General features: G+C 32.7%; 2 protein-coding genes across 2 annotated transcripts; both read right to left on the reverse strand.

Annotated features, from left to right (window-relative positions):
* Positions 1–1,475: 1,475 nt before the first annotated feature.
* LOC21391253 (protein PLANT CADMIUM RESISTANCE 11) lies at positions 1,476–3,948 on the reverse strand. Its single transcript, XM_024169736.1, has 4 exons — positions 3,738–3,948; positions 2,833–2,904; positions 2,410–2,622; positions 1,476–1,552 (listed from the first exon to the last, which is right to left on the reverse strand). Exons 1-4 carry the CDS (start codon positions 3,946–3,948, stop codon positions 1,476–1,478), a joined length of 573 nt encoding a protein of 190 aa, XP_024025504.1.
* A 4,582-nt stretch (positions 3,949–8,530) lies between these two features.
* Positions 8,531–11,267, reverse strand: LOC21391254 (box C/D snoRNA protein 1). Its single transcript, XM_010104538.2, has 5 exons — positions 10,942–11,267; positions 10,341–10,542; positions 10,017–10,085; positions 9,774–9,906; positions 8,531–9,513 (listed from the first exon to the last, which is right to left on the reverse strand). The coding sequence occupies exons 1-5, from the start codon at positions 11,177–11,179 to the stop codon at positions 8,887–8,889; spliced, it is 1,269 nt and encodes a 422-aa protein (XP_010102840.1). The 5' UTR covers positions 11,180–11,267; the 3' UTR covers positions 8,531–8,886.

Genomic DNA, 11,267 nt, shown 5'->3' on the forward strand with positions numbered 1-11,267 from the left:
CTTGTGCATGAAAAATTACCATTTTCTTGTGTTTTTTCATTAATAAACCGACCATCCAAAAAGGCAAGGGTTCAAGTTGCAAATTTTGACTTTTCTAAGGACCATTTTTTGAAAATTCACTAAAATATCCCATTCCTTCTTCACCAAGTTGGCCGGCGATTCCTTCATCTATCTTTCCACATGTCAAAATCTCCTCCCTCCATTCTTTTATTACTTTTAATCTCAACCATTGATCATTTAATAATTATCCTATTTTGGTTTAGCTTAATTTCTTGTCCAGTGCGCGTTTTATCTGCATTTTTCGGACAGTTGGTCAACTTAGTCAACTTTGACCATTATTGACTAACTTTTTTAGGGCGACGTTTTGGTCGATTCTTGGTCAACATATTTTGACTCGGTCCACTTAAATCGGTCAAAACCCTAATTTACGAGATTCGGCCTTCCGAACCCCTTTTCCGTCTATTTTTTATTCCGATTGTTTTTAAAACCCTAGAATTGATGTCTTTCAACTCTTTTCCATTTCTTAACCTTAATATTCACGTGTTTACCCTCTTCTGGGTTTAACACAGTATTCTGCACATCCTTTCTTATTGCAGTCTGAAAGTCGATAACAGTATCTTACCTAACTTAAATTTCTAATTGCTTACTTGATGTCATATTGCTTACATAAGCAAGGTTTAGTGAACACTTGGTAATCACCCATTGATGTTCTATTCTTATAGCTATTCTTATTACTTCATACTAACTTTTGGGAATTTATTTAGTTGACAGGAAATTTTAGTTTCTGACTTTGTCAACTTCTGAAGTCATATTACATCTAAATTTCTTTACTGAAACACTACCCCTTTAATTTCCTCTTATCTGTTTAGAAATTAAGGGTTTTCTCTTTAACTGTCAGAGCGTTTCTCTATACGCTGCTAACATTATACTGCATGAAGAGATTCCTGAGATTAGGATTCTCAAACTATACATGCACGGAGAATTCTTCCGCCTTAATTGCGGTAAGAATTTATCAACTGAATTTACTTGTTCTTAAAATATGAACTCATCATAAAACTTACTACAAAATTTAGGAATACTGATATTAATTCCATAAATTCTTCAGTCACAAAATATGATAGTATATTATTGGAAAAATTCCTTGACTTAAATAAATAAATTTACATTATTTAATTTTAGGATTTTCTCAATCATTAACAATTAATTCTCCAGAAAATTTACATACTTTAATTGAATTTTTTGAAACTCAATATTATTGTTAGATATTCAATGGTTTGTTGTATCTTAAGGGTAATTTATCATTAAAACTCATTAACAAATTTTAAAAAGTAAGGGCAAATAAAATTTTAAAAAAATATATTTCTATACACCTCAAACCCTCTCTTATGTTCTGAATTCTTTTCACCTTGTACACTCAAATTCTCCAACAGGCTACAAATTCAATGTGACTGACTGCATGTGCATCTGTGGCTTATCTATCGCCTCATGCTTCTTTGGACTTCCGGAGCCATTGCTGCTAGCCGTTTCAGCCTTGCTTCGTTCCCATGCCAACCTATAATTTGCAAATTGGGATAAAGTAGACACTATGAAATCAAAAGGAAAATCAAAAAAAAAAAAATCAAAAAAAAAAGAAGAATAAGAATAAGGAAAATACTTGGGCTCTGGGAGCCGCCCCCGGCTCCGCATCTCATAGGGGCTAGGCTCCACAAGGAGCGAGCTGGGCTCCGCGAGCCCCAGCTCTGCTAAAAAAAAAAAAAAAAAAAACACTATCTACAGAAATAATGTACTGTTCAGATGGTACTATTTTCATTAATGATTGTTATGACTTTTGATTCCAATGTTTCCAAGTGTTATGTCCTCATTCAGTTTATATATATACTTGTTGGCCAGTGGTTAACAGATGCAGAACTACAAATTACTGACATACGTCAAACTTGCTTAAAAGTATTTTTGTTGGTGACACAATGACCGCTAATTCCATGATTTTAATATGTGAGTACTAATGGTGCATACATAATATTATAACGTCCACTCATAATTAGTTCTATTTTTTTTTTTTAAATCATATTCATTATTACAATGGATGACATTTTTAAAACCAATGAACAGCCATATCATAATGTCAACTTAATCTAAACCTAGAAACATAGCACTACTTCTGACTTGTAATATGATCAATAATACCAAGATGCTACCTGATAAATCATAGCACTGCTTCTGACTTGTTATATTATCAACCAACGTACGCATATTGCCAAAAAAAAAAAAAAAAAAAAAAAAAACGGGGGGGGCCCAAAAAAAAAAATACAATAGCTTTACTTTAACCAGTTAAACTGCATAGGGCAAGCATAGAAATAGACAGACGTTATATATAAAGAAAAGAATTAGGAGAGAGAAGCTAGCTATTACCTATAGACATGTCAAAGCCATGGTTTTTGAGTTCTCTGTACTCTTGGCACAAAGCACATCCCTCGCAGAAACAATGAATGCAACAATCGGTGCAGGGCCTTTCCTCCAAGAAATATTGGCCCCTCAATTTGGACCGATAAAAGCATGAATACATGCACGAGCAACCAGTCACGCACATTATCAACGTGTACAGCGCTCCACCTACTCCACATGCTAGGCCCACAACAAGTTATGTAGAGTTCCAAAAATCAATCAATTCGCAGATCATAATTATTGTTAAGATCCGTAACGTTAAATAAATATCATGTCACGTTTTTATCCCCACATATTACAATGAGATCATCAATATGATGGATCGTAGACAAGGTGTGTGTATGTTCTCATGTATGTATACGTAATAGTTTTGTATGAAAAATCACTTACGAGTTGACCCCTGGTCAACGATTTCTGCAATACGTCCAAACGTGACACATGGACACCAGCATGTTAGGCAACCTGAAATTGAACACAAATATGATTATTCCGCTTTTTATGAACGTCATCAGTTTGGCAAAAGCTAGAACTTGGTTCATTAATTTCCAAATTCTGGTATACTGAGGAACATGTCTAGTCACACTACTAAAAAATAGTTGATATCACATTTGCAGCATAAATAATTAATTTATTGAGTTTGACACTTGAATACACAATATTATAGATTTTTTTTTGTCAGCAAATATTATAGAATTAGTTTATTATGATGTATTAGTTTTTTTTTTTTTTAATTTCGATGATATCTATGATGAAATTGATAATAGATTGCTCTGTTAGAAGTAGATCGATCGATATCATTAATTTAGCATTAGAGTTTTGTTGACTCACAGGTAACATTTGTTTTGATTCATTAACCTACAATTTTCTCAAAACGCATCTATATGAACATTGATTAACATCTTCCCTACGAATTTTGACTATGTAAAGGTTTTTTTTTTTTTTTTTTTTTTTTACGCTTATAAATAGTAACATGAGTCATGACTTACAATGATTAAGTGCATTGCTACGCGCTCGTGTAAATTGTTCTGAAGATATGGCTAAAAAAATTATTCACATGCACAAATAGAGATTCTAGACAGTGTCACATAGGCCTTCACGTTACAATTTTTATATTTTTCTTCCTTTCCCGTTTGAGAAAAGAACTATGTCAAATCAATATGCACAAAAGTTCAAACCACACTAATTTATACCCGCTAACCAAATCGCCACAACAGTTCAACACTCGATCCGTTGAAACCATTCAAAATCAAAGTCAGAAAAAAAAATTATTATTATTGTGGTGTAGTAGTACTCACAAGTGCCAACATCGTCACAACAGTCAGAAAGACCGGTCGACCAAGGAACCGGAGGAGGATGATCATAAGTATTCACATTATTAGAAGTAGGCTTGGTTTTGGGGTATTGGCCGTATAGTTCAGAGTACGAAACAACTGGAACAATTGGCACCAGAGGCTCTGGTGGTGCCGATGGTGCCGTCCGTGATGGGTACTCATCGTTTATCTCCATCATGCTGTTTATGGATTGTTAGTTTTTTTTTTTTTTTTTTGGGTGCTGACTTATTGATTAATGTGTGTTTTTTGTTGGAGAAATGAGTGTATAGAAGCAACGATTACGAATAATGATTTTCAGATTAGAAACACCTGTTCCTCTGACGTGCCTCCTGGTAGATAAAACGGTTGAGCGACGGTTATCAAACTATCTTGTCTTTTGCGCTTGAAAAAAAATATACCGTTAATCTTTTATTGTTATTTTTTTCTGGGAATATTTTTTTTAGAACTACCAATAAAAATGTGAAATGTATTTATTAGGGTAAAAAACAGAAATTATTAGGAAAGAAAAGAAAAAAAAAATTACAGAATTCGAATGATGAGTGGAAATACTCCATCTACCTTTTGTTGTCACTAATATAAGAGTCTAATATCAAAGTCAAAAAAAAAAAAAATGGCCAGCATTTTCATATTAAGTTAAATTTTTCATTTTTCACATAAAATTCCTCATTTCCTTTCTACCTTGAGTTGTATTGTTTATCACCCTTTCTCAGCTGATTAAAAAGGTGAACAAATCTGTTAGAGTGGATGAACTGGAGCGATAATATCTGCTTAAGTATCTAATATTTAAGCCTCGTTCATTCACTAATTTAAATTTTTAGTTTTAAGTTTTCACAGTTAAAATTTTTTTGAAAATATCACATATATATATATATATATATATTTTTTTTTACTACAGTTAAAAGTTCTAAGAAAATGTTATATCTCAACTCAAATTGAAAACTCGAATCCTCGAAGCGAACGAGGCTTTAGTTTCTTAGAGTTAACTTTTTTTTTATTTACTATGTTTGTTGTTTTCTTATGTTAGTTTTTTTAGTAGGTCTTCTTATGATAGTTTTTTTTTTTTTTTTTTTTTTTGGCAAAGGCCTTTTTTATAATGAAAAAAAAAAAAAAAAATTCATTAATCAAAAAACCATGAAACTTATAAAGAACTCAATACAGAAAACTTAATACAATAAATTAAAATTAGTAGATCCGTTGGCATCCTAGTATAGGGATCTAAGGTCTGATAATGGACACAATTTGGAGCACTTCTCTTAACTCATTTAGTTCTCCCTCCACAGTTGGCTCTCCCGAAATGGCAATGGCAAACTCTCTGCAAAGACTGATTTCTGAAAGTCAGTACGGGAGATCTAGCTAAAGACATATAGAAGATAAAAAAAAACACAAAATCCACACAAAGTTATAACTTGGTGGGAGAGCATGACCAAAAACAACAAAAACAACCAAAACCTAAACTGATCTAACTATTTGTGGGGAAAACAAATACCAACACGGGCATAATGATTGCCTCTATTTCACAAAGAACTAAAAAAAAGATCATGCACTACCGTGATTTGGAGGCTGGCTGACTGGAAACGTGCTTCCGGTAGCCGGCCAAACTATTATGCTTCTTCCCCGCTCTCTTCCTCTAGAATTCTCTCTAGCAAAGGTCTTCTTATGATAGTTGTTCCTGAATTTCTTAAGGGAAAACAAATAAAAATACCATTCAAAAGGATAAAAAAAAATATTATTTATGTTACTCCAATTAAAAACAAACAATTATTATTCAATTAATAAAAATATAACGAAAGACTACGACAACATGTAATTATTTAGAATTGAAGAGATACCTCAATCTGATTGCACTATTCAAGGAAAAAATCATGCACTACCGTTGGAGAATATCAAACCATTAGACTCAAACAGAGTTGCCTGCATAGCTATTTCCAAGGGATTAAAATCTGCTAGACTATCACAGTGATCTTCCCCAAATCATGGATATGATTTCCTAACTTAAGAAGTCTTTTCCTGATATATATTTTATAGCCGTTAGACTTGTGTGTATATATACAACCTCTGTACAAACATTTGTTAATGCAATTGAATTATTCTCCATTCTTTCATATTTCACATCTTTAGAAATTCATTTAGAATAACATAAAAAAAATAGATCTATATAAAAACATGACAAACCGTCTATTGCTCACATTTTCTGATAATTCAACTCTTTTGGGGCATTAATAGCATAAACCTCTTTTTTCGGATCATGCCAATGCGAAGACATTGGCATGGGTTGGTGATGAGATTCTTCCACCAGACAATGCAAAAGTATCTTAAGATGACGCCATTTTATGACGGAAAATTATAGTAAATAGGGAGATTTATGGAACTAAATTAAGTAAATAGTATATTTTAAAATTTTTTAGAGTAAATAGTAGTTTATGTCAATGTTTCATTTACAACTGGTAAATAAAATTTTACATGGTAAAAAATCTTTATCGGTCGCAAAAAGAAAATTTACGTGGAAAAATATCTTTTTACTAATCGTAAATGAAATATTTACGTGATAAACTGCGATTTACTTCAAAAGGTTTCAAAATTTGTTATTTATTTAATTTAGTTTCATAAATCTGGTATTTACTACATTCTCCCAACCAACAATTGAAAACTCAAAAAAAATTTAACGTTTGGATTTTTAACACATTTATCCATTGAACTTCTCGTGGTTTAGCAAATTGCCTCCCGAATTTTTAATTTTGACAAATAGCTCCCTGAACTTGCTTTACTATTGTAATTAACCCTATTTGACAAACGGCTGATGTGACGAAAATCAACACATGATACGCACATGAACCGAATTTAAGGGGTATTATTGGTGTTTTAACTCTTTTTTTTTTTTTAATGAAAGGAAACTTTTAGGTCTTTCCCCTTCTCTTTCCCCTTCTCTCAACAGAAGTTCCAAGAATAACCCAAAATAATTTCATAGTTTGGGGCCTTCTTCTTCTTCTTCTTATTCTTCTTCTTTCCCCTTCTCTAAACAGAAGTTCCAGGAAAAACCCAAAATAATTTCCCCTTCTCTCAACAAAAGTTCCAAGAAAAACCCAAAATAATTTCATAGTTTGGGGGCCTTCTTCTTCTTCTTCTTCTTCTTCTTCTTCTTCTTCTTCTTCTTCTTCTTCTTCTTCTTCAAATTACCGTTTTATCCTTATTTTAAAATTATTTTTTAAATTATTTTAAAATTAAAATAATTTTATTCTTCTTCTTCTTCTTCTTCTTCTTCTTCTAAACTGTCCTATTTCATGCATCAGTAGTTAAATTACCGTTTTATCCTTATTTTAAAATTATTTTTTAAATTATTTTAAAATTAAAATAATTTTAAAAAATTGACCAAATAGTAATTTAGTTGAGCACTTATTTTCTTTCCCTCTTGTCATACTAAAAAAAATAAAGGAAAAAAAATTCATTTCTATCATTTATATTCTCTCTCCTTTATATGTTTTCTCTCCCTTCCTTTTTCCTTCCCTCTTACCAAACAAAGCATTAGGGTTTGGATCTTTCTTTTGGAGGCTCCGTCTCTTAGGCTTCTTCCCCCCTTTGCTGCGGTTTTGTACAACCCCTCTGTCTCGTAGCTTCTTTCCTATTTCAATGAATTTCTTTTCTATCAAAATAAAACTCATTTTTTTTCATTTTTTTCTTATTTTAATTATTTATTTACTACTATTTAAATAATCATTTTATTAAATTCCATCCAAAATTTAACACTCATTACTTAAATGTGTTTAATTAAAACAATTGAAAAAATTTAAAAATTAATTGTTAAAATTAAAAATTTAAGCGATAATTCATAAGCCTCGTTCATTTCACTGATTCGAGTTTAGAATTCAAGTTTTACTTCAGTAAAAAGTTTTCAGAAACAATCACATCTAAATTTTTGCTACAGTAAAAAGCTCTCACATAAAATCACATCTCAACTCAAATTAAAAACTCGAATCAGTAAACTGAACGGGCCCTAAATTACACTAAGTTCAAAGGTGAATATACTAAAATCTCATGTGGCTTATATGCTAGTAGTTTTTTTTTTTGAAGGATGTGCCAGTAGTTTTCACGTAGTGTTGTTTCCGATGAATCATTTTGTCGTTTTCTTATTTTTGTTTCCTCATTTTTTCAATCATATTATTTTGTTGTTTACTTATCCTCGCATGATTAACGTAGTGCCGTGTTGCTCAAAAATAAAATAAAATAAAATAAAATAACGTAGTGCCGTGTTAGAGTGTCATGTCGTTTCTCATAAGGTTGTCGTCTTCAGTAACTATCATTTTCTTTTCTTTTACAGCAGTTATTGTCGCTTTCTGAATTCATTTCTTGATGGTCTTGTTCATTTGACGGTGTTATTTGATACTCATGTTCATTTCACCTACTCATGTTCATTTCACCTATTTAAGTTTAGATTAAATTCGAGTTTTATTACAGTAAAAAAATTTAAAAAACAGTCACATTTAAATTACTATAGTAAAAACTTTAGATTTATTACAGTAAAAAATTATCATAAACAATCACATCTAATTTTTTTTACTATAATAAAAAACTCACATAAAATCACATCTCAACTCAAATTAAAAACTCAAAACTCAAATCAGCGAACTAAACGGCCCTTAATTAATATCTTGTTTTCCTAATTAATATCTTGTTTTCCCCGAGGCTGTCGTTTGGGATTTGGTATTTAGCACAAATGCCCCTTGTACTTTTCGTGTTTTGATAAAGTGGTTTTTGAACTTTTAATTTTAACTATTGTCCCCATACTTGTAGACTACAGCAATTTGACTCCAATCATTAACACTTAAGAAAAATTAGATAGAACGGACTACATGCACTTCTCATCATATGCACAGGTTAACTACGGGCACAAATCTCAAAAGATGTTTGAACTTTGAGAAACTTTGCAAATAAAACCCTGCAGCTTACAATCGGTATGCCCCTTTACAAGTGGACAAGGCTAAACACACGAGAAAGACTCCCAGTAATACCTCCAGAAAATTGAAGACAATCACACAGGAATAAGTTAAGATGGCCAGAACTCAAAATTTTGCTTCTACTTCCGTTTTGACGATTATTATAAGTATTGTAATTCGTCAATTCATTCTAGAATCTCTCCCTCTTCTAAGTCATCCGCTGCTAGGAAGTCTTCCCCAACGCATGAATATTGTCTTTCTCCCGACCCTACTTCCTTGGTAAGTACACCTTCAAAATTGAGAAAGTCATCGGGATTAATTTCAGCAATGAGATCCGAGTATGCATCTATTAACCCTTGATCGAAATCAAAATCTATGTCGTCGAAAATAAATTGCTCATTGGTATTGGAGCCAGAATGTGAACCACTTCCTCCTGCAACTCCGGCAGACAAGGTTCTCTCTGATGAGTTGTTTGATACTTTCTCGGAGCTATTTCGACGAGCAAACTTATTTGGGGAAGCTGAATTCTCACGCTTCATGAGATCAAACACTCTAGGAGCCAACAAGCCTTCATCTTCTTTTATTTCCTCCTCCTTAAAAGGAATACCTCCTGGGCTCAAATGATTATTGCTTTCCGAACTTCTAAACTCTGGTTTGTGCATGGCAGAACGAGCTTGTTTAATGACCTCAAAATCAATACTGTGTGAAGGGAGAAAAACATAAATGATGGGATACTCTAAGATCAACATATTTGTCAGTTGCTGCCTCAATGGAGCCTTAGAATCCAACTCATAAAAAGGTGACTTTGCACTCTGAAATAAAACCCAAAAACGAGAAGCTTATTTCAATAGGAGGTATTTGTTATATAATCAAAATAAATTACAGAATAACCATCGAGTAAGTACAATTTTGCACCATTTTTTCTTCTTTTTCTTTTGGTAAAATCAAATGAATATAAACAACTAAAATCCACCTTTTATATTAGACTGGAACAAAATGAATTGGTTATAGACTACGTTAGCGGTTGGCACGTCTTTTTTTAAATGCAGAAAAGATAAGTATATAAACAAACCTTGTGATATTTACAAATAAAGAACTTGAGAGAATCCAGCTCTTCGTCACAAAATTGCTTCAATTTATGATTCCAAGGGCCAGGTTTTAGATGGTTCCCAATAATGGAGCGGATGGTCGTGTTTTCGTTTACTCTGCATCGGCATCAAATATTTCAGCTCTCAAGTACCACCCAAGCTTAGAATAATTAGCAAGAAAGTAAAACACTACCACATTGCATAAAAAAAGCTAGTAATTTGCTCACCCGTGGTCAACTAGCACAACATCGGTTGAATGGAATCGCCACTCAATCGTCCAGTAGATACACTTCTTCCTAAAGCAAATCAGACAAACAGAAATCATAAAAATTAATGAAGAAACCAATCTCAAAGCATCTATATTTGCAATTTTCTTAAGGACTTCACTAACCCTGGAAGCTAAATCTAAATCCCAGCCTCAAGGAAATATATAAAATGACAAACCGAAGAACTACAATCTTTCCCTTCATTGACCAGAATAATAAGTTCCTACATAACACGTGAAAAACATGATCATTTGAATAATGGTGGAAACCCTTATGAGATTTAACCTCTGATCATATCGAGTTTGATTCGTCTCTCTTTTCGACATGCCACCTGAAAGAAAAAGGAGTTTCGTTCTCCGACTTGCAGCGGCATTCCGAACGCTTCTAAGGTGAAATGGTAGCCTGAAACAGTTATATCTGCACAGCTTGTTTCTCATTCTTTGAGCTGATTCAGCAACCCTTTTTACTTCCTCAAGCAAATTGTAATCTACAAAATGAACTTATCAAAATTAGAAGCAATAAGGCTAATAATAGGAAACAAAAACAAATACTCAATCCTTAGCACCAAAAAATAATAAGCATTACCAAAAATTCAGTAACAAAATAGTGTAGACCAAAAGGCATTTTATTAGGATACGCATGTAAAATTTCCTTCTTCTTGAAATAACAAAGAAAATTTCCTAAAGCACTTTATATGCATTGACAAAACCTCAAAAAAAAAAAATCAAACTCTGAAATTTGAAGAAAATATATCGAACTTCTTCCAGAAATTACAGCAAACTAAAGCTATGAAATTTACCCTTTAAAAATATCCAGAAACACATATAAAAGAAAACTTTTGAAAAAAATTTCTGAAAATTCGAATCAAAGTAGCAGATATTGTTACCGGAGAGAAGCTGATTGTCGTCGAACTGAGAAAGAGGGACGAACTCCGTCCGGTTGCTCTTGCCGGTACAACCGGTTCGTTGTTTGTGTGATTTGACGCAGGGGAGGCTACAAGAGCGAAGAGAGCAACCAGGGCATTTGTATTTCGATTCCTTCACTTTGCACTCTTCACAGAGAGTTAGGGCTTCGCGTTCGGTTTTCGAATTTGCAGACAAGGCCTGTTCTTCACGTTCCTCCATTTTGGACCAGAAAGAGAAGAAAACTCCGAGAGAATCTTTGCTTGTTTGTAGGGAGAATTAGGGTTTATGATTTATGATACCAAAAACA

Source organism: Morus notabilis, unplaced genomic scaffold (genome assembly GCF_000414095.1).
Source record: "Morus notabilis unplaced genomic scaffold, ASM41409v2 Scaffold349, whole genome shotgun sequence".
Classification (NCBI taxonomy): Eukaryota; Viridiplantae; Streptophyta; class Magnoliopsida; order Rosales; family Moraceae; genus Morus; species Morus notabilis.

Excerpts from the sequence above, each read along its gene's own strand:
- LOC21391253 (XM_024169736.1), bottom strand. The coding sequence starts at position 3,948 with ATGGAGATAAACGATGAGTACCCATCACGGACGGCACCATCGGCACCA. Across the intron at positions 2,623-2,832 it reads CGTTGACCAGGGGTCAACTC|CATGTGGAGTAGGTGGAGCG; the intron begins GTAAGTGATTTT and ends TTGTGGGCCTAG. Across the intron at positions 1,553-2,409 it reads TGGCTTTGACATGTCTATAG|GTTGGCATGGGAACGAAGCA; the intron begins GTAATAGCTAGC and ends TGCAAATTATAG.
- LOC21391254 (XM_010104538.2), bottom strand. The coding sequence starts at position 11,179 with ATGGAGGAACGTGAAGAACAGGCCTTGTCTGCAAATTCGAAAACCGAA. Across the intron at positions 10,543-10,941 it reads CGACAATCAGCTTCTCTCCG|ATTACAATTTGCTTGAGGAA; the intron begins GTAACAATATCT and ends TTCATTTTGTAG. Across the intron at positions 9,907-10,016 it reads GTTGTGCTAGTTGACCACGG|AGTAAACGAAAACACGACCA; the intron begins GTGAGCAAATTA and ends ATGCCGATGCAG.